Genomic DNA, 16,252 nt, shown 5'->3' with positions numbered 1-16,252 from the left:
GGGAAATGCCCTATATTAGAAGATGCGGCTCATTTCTTGTGTGTTGAGTTTATTCACTGAGAATGATGAATCTACCGACATCCAGCACCGAGTACATCTAGCCATGTGCAAGCTTTTAGTACTGAGGCAGCCCTAAGTAAGAGCAGAGGCTTGCGTCTTCTCCTTCATTTCGTGTTCCAAGCACCAGCACTATTAAGCTCACATTTAGTGTCCCTCAGCTTTGAGTTCTCAATTAATTCGATCTCGCGTTGCAATCGGCTAGCCTCCTGGTTAGCTCAGGTGGTAGAGCAACTGCCTCCGGAAAAGTGTTGGTCCCGGTTTCGATCCCCAGATGAGGACAAATTTTTTTTAACTGCAGAGGTTTGTTTATGAAAAACCTGTATGTGTTTCCTTTGTAGCTTCGTACTACTGCAAGTTCGATGGATGTTAATTCTCCCTTTCACTTTCAGCAGCACCATTGTGTTCCGCATTTGTGCTTTTGTTCCATTTGTTGTGTACCTGAAGATATGTGTTAACTGTTTCTTAGGCTGAAGCTGAAGAGGAATACAAGAAGTGGCTGAAAGGGGAGGTGGACAAGATTCACCAGAGAAAAGACGCTGAGAAATTGGTAAGTGCCAGTCATGCCTCAATGTTCACTCCATCAGTAATGCATACAGGGTGTTTCAGCGAACACTTTCAAAAATCTTGAGAGTTGCCTGTGGCAGGTATCACAATTCTAGTTCATGAGCTGGTCTACTCGAAGTGGCGGACAGTACTTGCAAGAAAAATTGAGATGCAAAATCAACTAATTAATAAACATTCACTAATTATGTTTTTAACTAGTTACATTATGGCCCATATTGCAATTTACAAATTCTAGCCGTGGAGTTCGCAAGACGGATCCACTTGGAACTAATTTTCACACTCACACCAGTTTCGAGATATAAATTCTCGAACTTTGCGGAGAAACGCATGGCGTTCTAGTTAACTTGTTGACAAGACGTAAGATCATGAAGGCATAGTCGAGGATAAATCTGACATGCAAAAAATAGTGTTTCTTTAGCATCTTTGGACACTGATTTGAAATTTCTGCAAATAAAAAACATTTGTCTTAGATACTGACTGCCTGATGTGTACCTTCCATTTAAGTTTTGGCATGAAGTAAATACCGATGTACTTGCACTCTGAGACATCTTTATTGTTGTGTTTTCAACTTTGTACTGTGTTTGACATTCGAATTTTTTATTGGAAGAATGGAAGAGATTACATTTAATAATATTCCGACTCATTTGCCAGCATAGACGCAATTTGCCATTTTATGAAGGTCCCTCTGCAAGATTGTTACATCTGATGGTGGATTGATTTCTCTGTAAAGAACACAGTCGTCTGCACATAACTTCAAGGGGGTCTGTATGTCATCTACAATGTCATTAATATATATGAGGAACAATAGTGGCCCCAGAACGCTGCTCTGGGCACTCCTGAATATAGAGTTATGTGTGATGAACTACACCCATTAAGAACGAGTCACTGTTTACGACCATTTAGATAATTACAAATCCAGTTTCGGGTTTTATTATGTATGGTCAAAGACGTCAACTTAATATTTAGTAAGTGATGAGCTACTGTGTCAAATGCTTTTTTTTAAGTCAAGGAATAGTGCATCTACGTGTTTATTCTTATAGAGAAAGTTACCTATAAATTGTTGGCATTCAACTAATTGTGTGTTGCATGAGCAACAGTTAGGAAAACCATGCTGTGAGGCAGTGAAAAAGTTAATGGATTCAAGGTATTTAAATGATTGACTATACAATATGTGTTTGAAAACCTTGCAGGATACTTAAGTTAAGGATATAGGCTTGTAATTTTCCGCCAGTTTCTTGTCTCCTGATTTAAATATTGGATTAGTATGTGCAATGTTCCAGTCTTGTGGAACCAGCCCAGCCTATAAAACATTTGAAATATTGTACAGAGATAGTTAGCAATAGTGCCGTGACATTTCTTTAGAATATAGCAGGGAATCCTGTTGGGACCCATGCATTTAGAAGGGTCCAGTTCCCATAATAGACAGTCGATACCACGTACATCAACGTTTATTTCAGGCATGCAGTGGTCAAAGGCACAGTTAGGAGAAAGTGATGTGGTCATGTCAGTCATTAGTCCCTTCGAAAACACGGGTTTAAAATATAGATTAAACATTTCAACCTTTTCAGCATCAGTCATTATAGTAGTGCCATTCGATTTTAGGGCGAGAACTGAAATGTTGTTGGTTCTGCTTGTTCTTATATATTTCCAGAAACCTCTCGGGTTTTTTTTTTTCTTCCCAGGTCTGTGTTTAAACGAGCAAAAAATAATTCTTTCACTTTCTTGATTCCCAGTTTTAGCATCCAATCTGCATCCTTTAAGTGTTGGCGGTTGAGTGGAGCGTTATTACAGCATTTTTTGTATGTGCTTCTAGCTTTCCGGATCAGTCTATGCACTTCAAGGTTAAAGCACGGTTTACTTTTTTTTTTTTCTTTTGCCGCAGGGGTTTTACAGAACATGTCTGTCTAGTGTTCCTAATAATTTGTTGTGAAGGGTGGACCATAAGTGCTCTGCATCACTACTCTCGTACAGGTGCTGGAAGGTTGGCAAGTGTGATACTAATTCTGCCTGGATGGTGTCAAAATTGCCTTTTTCATATAAGAATTTTCACCGTGGTAGTTGCACCAGTATTGGAACCTCAGAAATGTTTTTGTAATGACTGCGTTGTGTTCACTGAGGCCAGGTTGCATTGAGATTTTGCTTACAATGTTGGGGTTATTACAAAGGACAAGATCTTATGTAGCCTGTTGTCTAATAGGAACAAGTACATATTGGGTTAAATTGTTTAAAATAATTAGTTTGTTGAACATTGTATTGATTTGTGATTTGTTAGTTATTGGGCTGTCAGTAACCCAAGTTATGCCTGAGAGATTAAAATTGCCTGCCCAGAAAAGCACTATCGGAGAGCACTGATAAAATGTCGGCAAGGTTTTGAATTGGGGTTTCATTACTATCGGGTGGGTGGTAGAAGCATCCAAATACTAGCTTGTACCTCTTTGAGAGGTACACTCGGCACCATACTGATTCTGCATCGTTGGTAAACTGAAGTACTTCACTAGGCAAATCGTTCGCCATTAAAATAAAAACACCTCCACTGTGGCGGTGCCTTTCTTTACTGTAGGCAGCAAACCCCGTTGGGAATACTTCACTCTTCGTGATACTCTTATCTAACCACGACTCGGCGCGTAGTACAACGTGCAGCTGCACAGTTCAAACCATTGAGGCAAAATCATCCGTCTTATTTTTGATGCTTCTGCAGTTAACTAAAAGTACGGAAAATCCTTTAGGTCCAACCAAGCCGTTCATGTCAGCTCTACGTGATTTATTACGTGCATGTCATTCTCCGTCATTCAGATGCGCAGACGCTCTCAGTAGAACAGGTTGCCGCATATTGTAGTCCCATGTAGTCGTCGTTTATAATTGCCTCATCATATTTTAGGCGTACACAGGATTCTTTGTGTTTTTCTTTTGTGTAATTCCAGAGAAGAAGCCATTTTTCCCAGACAGAGTGCTTAAAGTCTTCAGACACACTGAGACCCTTGTCTTTAAATTTGCATGCATATTGTAGCACACTCCCTCATGCTTTCCAGCTCGAAAAGTTCACTGCAATCGGCTAGTTTTTCCCTTCCCAGTATGCTCCCACTCGATGCGCCCATTCAGTAAGTATGTTTATTTACCCTCAGCACCGAAGCGAGTTTTAGGTTGTCTTTGCAGATGCTTTTGACTAGTTCTTAAGATGTTTGTTGTGTTTCCTTCGGGTTGTTGTCACGGATGCTAAAAAAGACCATATTTAGTCTCCAGCTCCTGTTTTCAAGATCATCCAATCTAGCCTCAAGCTTCCACTCTGATTCCCTGACTTTTGAAATACGATTTTCAATAAGAGTGGTCTTTGCAAGCACTCTGTCAATTTTCTTTTTGAAGTATGGTTGTTTGGACTAGTTGGTTAGTTACAGCAATGGGGGTCATAGTGCTGTAAAACATGGACAAGAGCGAGAGAACAGGACGAGCGCTCGTCCTGTTATGTCGCTCTTGTCAGTGTCTTCCAGTGCTATGACCCCCATTGCTGTTCCTTTTCGAGTTCTATATGGTTAATTTCAGTGGCTGTTAGCTTTGTCAAAATGGTCGCCTGGTCTGCCTGTAGCTGTGCGAGTACATGTGCTATTTTCTCAGAGCATTCAGCTTCCGCTTTTGTCATGGGACTAGGGTTTAGCTCTATGTCTATAACAACGCATATCTTTTACTGCCCCCAAGGGCACAAATCGCCACAGGCATGTCTGAAATAGCTCTGAAGGCTGCCACTACACTTATTAGGCGTATCGGTGCGCGTACTGTGATAGGAGACAGTGTGTGCTCGCGTTTGTAATTAAGGCATACATACCGTGTTGCTTGACAGTCGCTTCTTCCCACTCATAGTATGCTTCACCGCAATGCTTCGTAGCCATTAGTGAGGATTACAAAGGCGGAGTTGGCACCATTGCCAACAGTGGCGAATTGTTTTAATGAAAAACATGGCACTGAACAGCAACAGGCTTGGTAGCGAACATCGCAGTAGCTAGGTTTAGCGTTGCTGCGGTGGTGGCTACGGCTGCCAGCGGATCTGCGTGCGAAAGCCCCGGTTCGAGGTGGTGAGATAATCAAAATGGTGGTGGTGATGGCTTCGATTAATGCCGTTTCGGGCCTGTGGTCATGGAAAAAGACTGGAAAATCAGACGGTGAAGGTTTTTTGCATCCGTAGTTTCAGACGTTCTTATACATTGACTCTAGGGGTACGTGGTGATGCTATGAAGTCGTCCGAATTACCAGGCATGTCCGAAAAATTGGCTGTCCGGAAAATCGATCGTTGACTGTATTTTCCGGAATTTCAAGTAGTACTTCGAATAGTAAATGTTTAGTGCTAATCGAATCGAATAACATACACTATTCGAAAAATACTCAAAAGTTCCAATCTCGAATACTCAAATATTCCAAATGCTCCAATGTTCCAACTTCCAAACACTCAAATATTCCAATCGTATATGAAAAAATGCGCAAATGTGCCATCGCATAACTAAAGATGGTGCATTATTTCAGTATGCGATTTAAATAACTTGCAACAATGTAAATACACTCTTAGGTATTTAGAATATATTGAGGTCATTCACATATGGGATGCAGAATCGTTGCTTGCAATAGGTATGTTACAAGTACTTGGTGTCAGATCGGGGAAACGTTTCCATGACCGTCGAGGTTGCTGCATGGTAGTGATACAATTCCTTTTAGTCAATAGTTTCGAAACTTCGAAGGCCGTCAACTCGATAGCCATTGAAGAGTGCCCACGTGACTCATGTATTACTATCACCTTTGCAAATTCAGGATCTCTGTTTTTGTGCCTGCCTTCTTCTGTGTCAAATTTCTGGCTTTGAATTCTTTTGCCTAAATGAATGTGAACCAACTCTGCAATTTTTCTGCACTTCTTCCAAACCTGTACTCTGCAGTTCTTTAGAGGCTCGTGACATGGCACTTTCTGCTGCACTTTCAGGGCTATCTGCACGACTACTGGAATAGCAGCAACTTGGACAAGGCTGAGGATTTCCTTCGTGACTACATTCTCAACAAGCGCTACCTGGAGAGGAGCAGTTTGCTGGCAGCCAAGCTCAATGATGAAGAGGATCTGAGTGCAGACGAAGCGACTCTTCAGGAACAGGAGATGTTTGAGCACAAGTTTAACTACCGCTTTGAAGAACCAGACTCTGAATTTGTGAGTGGCATGTTTTGTTCTTTTTTGGTAAATCTCATGACAAGCTTTATTGCACCACCACTGCCGTGAAGAACACAAGTAGTAGCTGTCCTTAAAGGCCAACTGCAACGAAATTTCACTTGGGCTAAATTTACTATAAATGCCCAGTGTGTACTCTCAAAGTAATTGTGGAAAAGCCGCAGAGCTCGTAATTGCCTAATTTTGTTATTAGCAGCTATTAAACAATGCCTATGCAGACAATGTGTGCACCTGGTGGCGTAGCGGTAGTGATGTGAATGTGGCGAATATTGAAGAACCGTATGCTTGGTCTCTCAGTTGCGTGTAGGCATCCAGGCGCAATGCTCGCTGGTCATTTACAAGTTGACGGGCATCTCACTCGGCGTGCAATCATCTTGTTGCAAGAATGCTAATGCATTGCAGGGCCGTTGGGTGCTAGCACACGAGCAGTGGCTGTGGAGTACACAACGCTGAGTAGAGGAAGGCTGAACACATCTTTGGTGTCCAAGCTTTCAGAGCGCAAGCGTGCACCGTGGCACAGCAGGCAAGTGTAATGCGGACAAGCCAATGCACCCAAAACATGTATACTTCACTTGGCGAAGCTCCAGAAGCTACATTTCAACAACACATTCAGTTACCCATCAAGAGCTGCTTGGCAAGAGCTTTCTTCGTGGGGCTATATGTACTATAAACCGCGATGGCACACCAAACCCAAAGGTAAGTTGTATTCAGGGGCGATATTCTCGAGCAATAATTTCTGGTAGTGTATCATCATCAAACCATTCTGTGTGTCTCTATATTGGATGAATCGAAGACTAAAGAAAGCCTTTCTGACACATTACCAGAGACGAACAGGAACCGCATGCTGCATTTATCACGAAGGAGAATGCGACACAGCGGCCATAGTGTATATGTGGCAGCAAGCCACGCAAGAACTTAATGCCGCCAGAGCGAAAGGGCGAGGCTTCATCACGGTGGCAGTCCAGCCGTTCTAGCTGTTAGTTCATGCACACTCAGTGCCGCGCCACTCTAGCCTGGCCGTGCCAAGCCTCAGCTGCTTATCATCGTTTACTACAAATGGCAGTGGTTGTCTGATTGGTCAGTGAATCCAGCGTTTCCAGTGTGCCGTGCAGCGACTGAAGTTTGGATACGTCATGCCGGAGACACTAAGACCGGGGAAATTTTACTGTGCGCTTCAAATGTGACCCGCAGCAGCGGGACAATCAGTTGTTGCCGCAACGCAAGCGCAAAAGTGCACAGCGGGGAGCACTTTGTTTGTCAAAGGCGTAAATGCAGCACGGTCACTTCCGTATTAGGCCTTACTACAGTAAAACCTCGTTAATTCGAACTCGGTTTATTCGAAATCCCGTGTAATTCGAAGGTTTTCGGTGGTCCCAACAGTTTGCATGCAAATTTTGCCGTATAATTTGAACAGCCAGCGTGCCCAAATCGGGATAATTCACCAGTTTAAACCATGGCCTCCGTGATTTTTCCGTGCCTCCGTGATCCGCGGTGGTAACAGTGAGATGCGGCGCACTATAAGCAGACTGGAGTACACAGCCAACAGTGCGGCTAACTTCCGCGCCAAGCAGTCACGCATCGATGACTAACCGTATTTATGATTGTAAGTCGACCACTTTTTTAAAATTTGAATATCTTAAGTGGGGGGGGGGGGGTCGACTTACATTAGAAACCAAAACATGGCACCGCCAAAAAAGCGAGACCAACGGGAGCTACAACGTACTAGTTAGAATTGTATGTTTGCTCTATGGCCCTACCTGTAGCTTTTCGCTATCCCGCGTGTTTGTTCGCTTTTCGGAAGTGTTTTTCAACATTTTTTGCGAGTTTTACAGTGCACACAACACTCATGAGGGGGTGTCGATAGTTGATGGAAGCGCCGCTGTTCCATTCGCGGCGACACCCTCAGAATGGCGGCGCTTGCGGGGATTATCGGTAGCTCATGGAAGAGCACTGCTCGTGGGTTTCTCTTTGACTGTTGCGCTTAGCTTTCTTTATAGTTAAACAAAAGGCATTGGTTTGACGTGTTCCACTTGACTGCCGGCTACATGCTACTTCTATGCTTCCTCAGTCGTCATGAGAGCTCCCACTAATCGTTCGGCACTCGTTAACAGCAGCATTCAAGAGGGCTGCCATCCTTTACGCCGAAGAAACAAATCACTGCGCAGCGAGCCGCAAGTTCGATGTTTCTGAACAGGTGGTGCGAGTGTGGCGACTGCAGCGAAGTGAAAATTTCACCTGTGACGGAAAGTGAGGGATTTCTCACGTGCCGAAGTCTGGACGCTTTCCGGAGCTGTAGGCTAAGCTTGCGGCGTACGTCACTGAAATGCGCAATCGAGCCCTGCCAGTGAAATGCGACATGGTCATGAAACAAGCCCAGTTCTTCGCCTTTTAAGGACCTGCTCCGCTGTGAGTACAAGTGGCTGGCGGCAGAAGACCGCGAAATTACGCCAACCGGACCTGTCAAAAGAGCCTCCCTGACGGCTGCATGTGGTTGGGTACTTTCGGCGTGGGCTGCTGTTCCACAAGATGTCGTGGTGTGGCCGTTTGCAAAATGTGAAATTTCTCGGGACGACGATGTGCTGTGGGACCGTAGCAACGATGAAGATGGCAGCACTAGTGAAGACGAGTAGTCCAGTGACCATGTCAGCTACTAATAAATTTTCGTTATCGAATGCGCCCTCAAGTATGCTCTCTCTCTTTTGTCCTGTCGCGCGATATGGGGGTGTCGACTTACATTCAAGTCGCCTTACAATAGTGTAAATATATTACTTCAAGTGACCGTTTTTCAGGCGAAATAAAGGTGCAGTGTTGATACAGCCACATTTCGTACATTTATTTCTCGTTTCTTGTCCATTTTTGGTAATTCGAAAACCCTGCTCATTCGATGATTTTTCGCGGTCCGACGGACTTGGAATTAACGAGGTTCTACTGTATATCCACACCTTTAGGTTAGCCAACCCAGTGCACTCTTCAAGCGGAGGCAGAACGTATCGAGGCACTGCTGTTGAATGTAGACAACCAAATAGAGAAAATCGGCTGGACTCTGAGAATACTCTGCATTAAAAGAACATCGTGGACATGCAATGGCATTGGCACAGCACACAAAGGAGCTAGTAAAGTATACTAGCTCTGTGGCTAGCACACATGCGGGACATGTTGTGGAGATGCGCGACTTTCGCGCGTCCCCTGATATGTTGTTTTTCCCGCAAAGCTTCCATCTCCTGCAGTGCGGCTTCGCCGCGTGGCCTGGGGCTGGCGGCGGTCGGCGGGGTTGAAGCGCAATACGAGAGATGGTGCGAGGGCCGGCGAGTGCCGCGGACGTCCCGCATGGCCGCCTTCGAGCGCGCCACCGTTCATGGGACCGTACACGCAAACGACCAGGCGTTGGGATCCAACATGGGGCAAACATATTCGCTCGTTATCCGGTCACGGTGAGTCGGACTTCTAGATTTGTCGCGCGCCCATCGGCATGTTTTGTGGATAGCAACTCGGCTAGCAGGGATTGATCTATAAAAGGTGCAATAAATGCCCTTGTGATTGTTTGCACTACTGTGTTGTCATTCCTTTCTCCCAAGAGCATGGGTGTGAGAATCCCACAATGTTCGCTGATCCACGGAAACAAGCTAGGGAAGCAGTCAACTTGGGTGCTGGCTCTCTACAGTTTGAATACAGTAAACGCTCGCTAGATCACCACTCGTTCATTCGAAATTCCAGATAATTTGAAGTAGCCGCCGCGGTCCGTCCAACAATTTATTGAAAGCAATGTGTAACGCATCCCGCTAATTCACACCAAAATCCGCACCGCTACCGATAATTCTAAATCCACGCAATCGTGGATGGGGAGATCGCTAGTGCGCTGGAGTACGGAGCCACGCAGCTTTGCTCCTTCCGTTTGCGGCCGTCTGTCGCAGGTTCGTTCTCTCTCTCTCTCTCTCTCTGTCTCAAGACCAAGATAAAAATGCAGACAGGGCGTTGCGTGTTCCTTTTTTATTATTATATATTGCAATATTAATATTATAGACACTACAGGCGCATTTCTGCCGTCGGCATGGGTGTCACCGTCACCGTGAGGTTCTGTATAAAATCCAAGGGCGATAACACCGTCCCCGCACGCTTTACGCTGCAGTGCGAGTGAAAGCGTGCGAGGGGAGCTGACGATCGCGGATCACTCTCGCCCGCACGAAAGGTACAAATGTGAAGAGAAGCGCTCTGTGTTGCCTCACACGCGAGGCACCCAATGTTGCGAGGCACCAGGGGGGCTTCTCTCCGGCTGCAACTGCGCATGTGCCGGGTGTGTACGGTCGCGCGACCGCGCGGCCGTATCTTGAGAGCTATCTGCGTTGGGGATTTGGGGGCAGAGTATAGTTGCGTTGGCGGCTCGTAGTTTTGTGCATGTGGTTTGTTCTTGGCGCTCACTGCGCTGAAGCGATAGACAGCATGAAAGTACAGGATGTTTCAGCAAACACTTTCCAAAATCTTTAAAAGTTGCCTGTGGTAGGTATCGCAATTCTAGTTCATGAGCTGGTCTACTCGAAGTGGTGGACAATACTTGCAAAAAAAATTGAGATGCAAAATCTACTAATTAATAAAAATATCTAATTAAGCTTTTAACTAATTACATTATGGCCCATATTGCAATTTACAAATTCTAGCCGTGGAGTTCACAAGGCTTGGAACGAATTTTCAAGATGACACCAGTTTCGAGATATAAATTCCCGAACATTGCGGAGAAATGCATTGGCATTCCAGTTAATTTGTTAACAAAACGTTTCATGCACTGAAGCACACAACTGGAACACCAATGCATTTCTCCGCAATGTTCGGGAATTTATATCTTGAAACTGGTGTTGTCCTGAGAATTCGTTCCAAGTGGATCTGCCTTGCGAAGTCCACTGCTAGAATTTCTAAATTGCAATATGGGTCATAAGATAATTAGCTAATAAGTTAATTAGTGAATTATTGTTAATTAGTCGATTTTGCATTTCAATTTTTTGTGCAAGTAGTGTCCGCCGCTTCGAGTAGACCGGCTCAAACTAGACTTGAGCTATCTGCCACAGGCAACCTTTAAAAATTTTTGAAAGTGTTAACTGAAATATCCTGTATGTGTCACTTCGCTTGCTGCTGTTGCCACGTTTCCTCACGCCAGCGTTTTGACAGCGAGTGTCCGTAGTCATCGGGTGTGATGTATTCATGTTTGCTGTGCCCGCTGGCACCATGCATAGTATATTAATCAGCAAGCGAATGTTTACAAGTTGATACGGCGATAAAAGTACCATCCTTACTTGCTAATTCGCTATCACATCGATGCTTCGCCTTTCGGGTGAAACTGCCTCTTTTTCTTTCTTTCTTTTTTCATGTTACATCTTGGAGGCTATGCTCTTTATCTACGAGGCCTTCTGCCGAGAAGTGACACCAGGTAATATCTATAAAACGGCAGCCACGATGTTTATCAGCACTCGCAGTACCAAAAAGCATAGCCTTTGAGATTCGTGGCTATTACTCAAAGGAAAGCATCGCTGGGATACGCGTTTGGACGCCACCTATGCGTATAGTGGAACTCAACAATGTGCAACCGGTGCATCTACGAAAGTAGAACAGAGACCAACGTCGCAGCAGGTTGTGATGCATTTCGAGAGTGCATTTTAGAACGCAGCTCTTGTTCCTGTGGTGAACATCGGCGCGCGGCCAGCCACGCTAGAGCGCTTGCGCTGCGCCAGCTGAAATGCCGTCCCCCTTCAGACTTGGATGTGCACCGTCGTCTGGTCTCTTTGGAGTATGTACAAAACGATCCCCGGCCAACCCGCGCACCACTCTGAACTAAAGCCCCTTAAACTTCATAAAGTAGCGACACTCTCCTCCTACGCCTTCACTCCCCCTCATTATTCCTCTCTTTCAGGCTCCTTACCCGACCGTGGCGCAACCTACACCGCTCGAGCGTAGCAGACGACCTTTCGCAGAGTGATTGCATGCATAGCAAGGCGGTGCACTTTAGGCATTCGCATTGGCTTTCTAGCTCCGAGTAACTTCGTGTACAGCATAGAAATTCTGTACGGACAGCTATACAAATTCATTGACGGCAGCTTTTTTTCCTGTTTTGATAATGACTTTTTTTAAGTATCTTGACGAGCGCTAACGCTGTGCCATGGCGATTCCGAATGTATCACATGCACTGCAATTAAATGCGCAACATTTGTCAAGTGAGTGTCGCAAGATGCTCTTGCGAATGGTTGTAAATAACACATTTACGATCAAATGCCAACATCCTGACCTCCAGCAAGCCCTCAGTAGCCTAAATAATCCACCCCTTCCTTACCATGTGAATTTGCGGCGCATATCAGCTATGACGTACAAAGGCCAACAGAGGGCATGATTGATGACTGCTCTGAAGGTTCGAAAAAGTATTACAAGCTACAGTGCCACCAACGTACGTGCTTGCCAATCTTCTAAGCACGCGCAAAGACTCGGAGGTGGGCGATGGTGCTATTATGTTTCTCGTGCCTCAAAGTCGACAGAAATACGCGCGGCCGATCATCGAGTCGGGACTCTGCGTATATAGAAAATGAAATTAGTTTTTTAGTATTCGTTCGTGAAGCGGCAATGCGGTAAAGCGCTTCATTCAGGCTTAAGCAAGTGCATTTGTTTTTTTTTTTTTTCAGGTTAGTGACTCATCATGAATAACATTTCATCGTGCGTTAGCTCGTCCGTTCATGAAAGGACTTACTTGTCGCGATCCGAGTTGCACTAAGGTGCGTGCATTGAGGACGATTGCGCTTACTCCGAAATAACCTTTGCGAGATATGACTTTAATGAAGTGATGACTGCACGAAGAACTGCATTGCTAGGACAAGGCCAAAATTGCGCTAAGTGAAATGATGCAGTCGTTGTATTTAGGTACCATTTGTTGTCTCATTACGTGTGTCTCAAAGACATAGTGGTCAAACGAGCCAACAGTTGAACGAACGAGTAAGCGAACGACGACTAAACCAGCCAGTGAACGAGCAGGCGACCGCACGTTTTCTTTGCGAGTGCTCCACCGCTGCATCTTAACCTACATACACTTTAACGCTGACACGAATTAACACGTACGTCTCAAAGACTTATGATGCTGTCATTCGGTGACAAACGTGGTTTCGGGAGAGCACGCATACTTTTCCTTTGTATCGCAAATCCACTGGGCGACCGCCAATGACAACACCATCAAAAGAGGCAAACAAAGCTATTTGCTCTAAAGACGGCTAGTTAGTAGGTAACCACAAAATGCAGAGAGTTGCTTTTCTAACATGATGAACGCATAAGGGGTTCGAACAAGAAGGACGCGAGCACAAGTAAAAAGAAACGTTCTCCTGTCTGTTTTTTTTTTTACTTGTGCTCCCCAAGATCTCAGTCCCTCAGGACTCAAAGTTCTTGTCATGTCATGTCATGTGCTCGCATCCGTTCTTGCTGGAACCCCTTATTCGTTCACCACGCACCAACTGGCCCAGGAAACCACATTCCTAAAATGAGTTTTCACACTCGAGCCACAAATTTTGTCAAAAGGAATGCGCTGAATCCTAAAGATTTCGTAATCGCGTTTTCGCATACAGCCTCATGTGCCCGTGAATTCAAGCCTTTTGGCGAACAATATGATTAAGCGCACCACATATGACCATACTACTTATATAAACAAAGTACATGTTCTGTACAATGAGACTATATTATGAGAGACTCGCAACTAGCTCGTATAGTCATGTGGAGAATGTTGGTCTGAAGTTCTCCCTCCCAATTCGATGAATCCATGTCCTTCTTCCTAACCCGTAACGCTTACCAGATGGTATCGAGACGAGCTTCTTGTCTTTGCTGAAACCATTTTGGCATAAGAAGGCGCAGCAGGTTATGGTGATAGAAAATGCCGTGAAGTGGCGCACTTGCCACAAAAGTTCAAGGTGTTTGCCAACCAAAACAAGACCGAAGAGCAATGGCGCCAACATGTGCTTCTCGCCACTCCGCAGATGCTTCTCAAGCAAAAATGGTGCTGAAGTGCGACTATAAACAAATGAAGCCGGCACGAGGGCCCATGTGATGCCATTAGGCCAATGGCGATGCAGCATCGGCCTCGACCAGAGCATGCAAGAAGGGGGCGGCATTCTTCAAAGTGCGGCGCTACCTTACGAAGTTAGGGGCTTTACTTTGAACGGCTGACTGCCACCGTCGGCAAAGTGGCGTGGGCACCTTTTTTTTTCGTGCCATGTATTGTGGTTCGGCACAGTCAGCGCGACAAACGTGCAAGTTGGAGTAAGAGCCACCTTGGCGTCATGCATGTTGGGCTGCGTTGGTCACGCCCAGTTAAGTTGGATGCATCCGTGCTCCGAACTATAGACGTCCTTGCCAACGTGACGTAGCGTGCGTGCTCGCATTCGCGCTACGTTGGGCTATGTACGCACCTTAACTGAGCGATTTTCTTCCGACTTTCATTAGTTCGAATTTTGTATAATTATAGTTTTCGTGGCATGCCCGTGGAATTCAAATTAACGAGCTTTTACTGTAGTATGTAACCTCTGGCGACCTGGCGACCGTTTTTTTTTTTTTTTTTTCTCAGTTTCAGCATGAAAAACATTGATTTTTGCAAGCGTTTTGTGAAGCACCCACTCACATTTCAAGCATATTTTCTACAGAGGCTACTGTATGTCTAAATTATCTTAAACGAGGCTTTTTACGCGGTCCATTATTTTCATTGCAGTTGGCCTTTAATGAGCCAAATTGATACCAGCACAGTATACTAGGTACTATAATGCCAGAAAGGTACTGTTATTTTACAGGTGTCTAATATACCGTCGAATCTCGTTAATTCGAACACTCTTAATTTGGAATTGCAGTGTATTCAAACTGATGCTGTGGTCCCCTCAAAGTTACATGAATGTCAATGGGTGAAAACGCCCGGTAATTTGAGTGCGCAAGCATTTGCGATGGTTAATTCGAACATACTGTGCTCCGACAATGCTCTCAGCAGCGCGCCAAATCACGCAGTGGTGCCTCGGACCAGCATTGCTCTGACCCTGCCATAGGGGAAAAGCTTAAGACATATGCCTCAATGCTGCACGCAAGGTTCCGTATAAAGTTCACGTGCAATAACACCGTCACCGTGCACCCTAGGCTGTATGTGTGAGTGAAAGCCTGCGAGGGGAGCCGATGATCATGGCTCAATATTGCCCACGCGTAAGAGATGGAGCGGGGAAGGGCACTGTGTACCGTCATATGTGAGGCACCCAACGTTGTGAGGCACCGGGGAGGTTGACGTTCTGTTCTGGCTGCAGCTGCGCATGTGGCAGGTGCACCCAGTCATGCAGCCATATCTTGAGAGCGATCTGTGTTGGGGGCAGAGTGTAGGTGCGTTGGTGGCTCGTACATTTGTGCGTGCTATGTGTTCTCAGCACTCGCTTTTCGTTAGCAATAGACAGCACCAATCTCACTTTGCTAGTTGCTGCTGCCGCCGTGTTTCCTCATGCCAGCGTTTTGATAGTGTGCTTCCGCGGTCATTGAGTAAGATGTGTTCATGTTTGCTAGTACATGCGTGACACCATGCTTGTTAATTTAGTTAGTAAGCAGATGTTTACGAGTTTATACGGCCAATAAAGCCACTCTCCTTGCTTCATATAGTTGTCCACTAATTTGCTATTGCAATCAATGCTTCGCCTTTCAAGCGGAACTGTGACTTTTTTTTATAATGGTGGCTCTAAACCGAGACGTCCCGATAGAAAGGTTGTCAGAGACAATGTGCCACATCCGATTCAGTACAAGACGGACCCTGAATACAAGGACGCGAAGGTGACACCCAGTACGTCATTCTCTTTTTGGATGCGGCGATGCCATAACAGAAAGGAGCCCACCAACATGGTTATGATCAGTGGCAACGACTTCGTCATCTTCATAAGACATTACGCGTTAAGAATGCAGGATGAAGAACGCAACTGCAGTGCTGATCTCTCAGTGGAGGAAAAAGCATGTGAACACGCGAGCACGCAGATGGAAGCAGCGGCAGAGGCCCAGTCCAGCCTCGGCAACTTCACTGTGGCAGTCTTAAGCTGGAACCGCATGGCTATGCGCAGCAAACGCCCGTTGCCGCCAACGTGCGAGCACCCGTAGGAGCGGCGCTCTTGCGCCGCGTTTTCTGCGTTGCCAGACAACCTAACTCCCAACGACATGAATTGTCTTTTTTACTGCATATATTATATGCCATTAAACTTACAGAACGTTACAATAAAAACAGTCCTCAGGTAATTAGACAGCGACATTTTTTCCAAAGTGTACTTATCAAGCTTCATTTCAAACAGCAAGATTGTAGAATTGTGTGCGAAACTGCGACTATGTACCTTCCACATCGTCATCGCACGTGTTTCCTTCGACGCACGTGCCAGTTCTGCCGAGAAAAAAAAAATGCCAGTGAGGTTCCGTCGAGAT

The 16,252-nt window shown here is 45.4% G+C and overlaps 1 protein-coding gene across 2 annotated transcripts in view; it reads left to right on the top strand.

Annotated features, from left to right (window-relative positions):
* The window catches only part of LOC139049569 (protein KRI1 homolog), a 50,579-nt gene that overhangs the window by 16,177 nt on the left and 18,150 nt on the right, over positions 1-16,252 (top strand). For both annotated transcript variants that reach the window (XM_070525113.1, XM_070525112.1), the window contains exons 7-8: positions 527-607; positions 5,582-5,800. In XM_070525113.1, the coding sequence (XP_070381214.1) occupies positions 527-607; positions 5,582-5,800 (300 nt within the window). The remainder of the gene's footprint in view (positions 1-526; positions 608-5,581; positions 5,801-16,252) is intronic.

This window comes from Dermacentor albipictus, chromosome 9 (genome assembly GCF_038994185.2).
Source record: "Dermacentor albipictus isolate Rhodes 1998 colony chromosome 9, USDA_Dalb.pri_finalv2, whole genome shotgun sequence".
NCBI lineage: Eukaryota > Metazoa > Arthropoda > Arachnida > Ixodida > Ixodidae > Dermacentor > Dermacentor albipictus.
The sequence above is the reverse complement of the archived record's forward strand: the minus strand, read 5'-3'. Positions and strand labels throughout refer to the sequence as shown.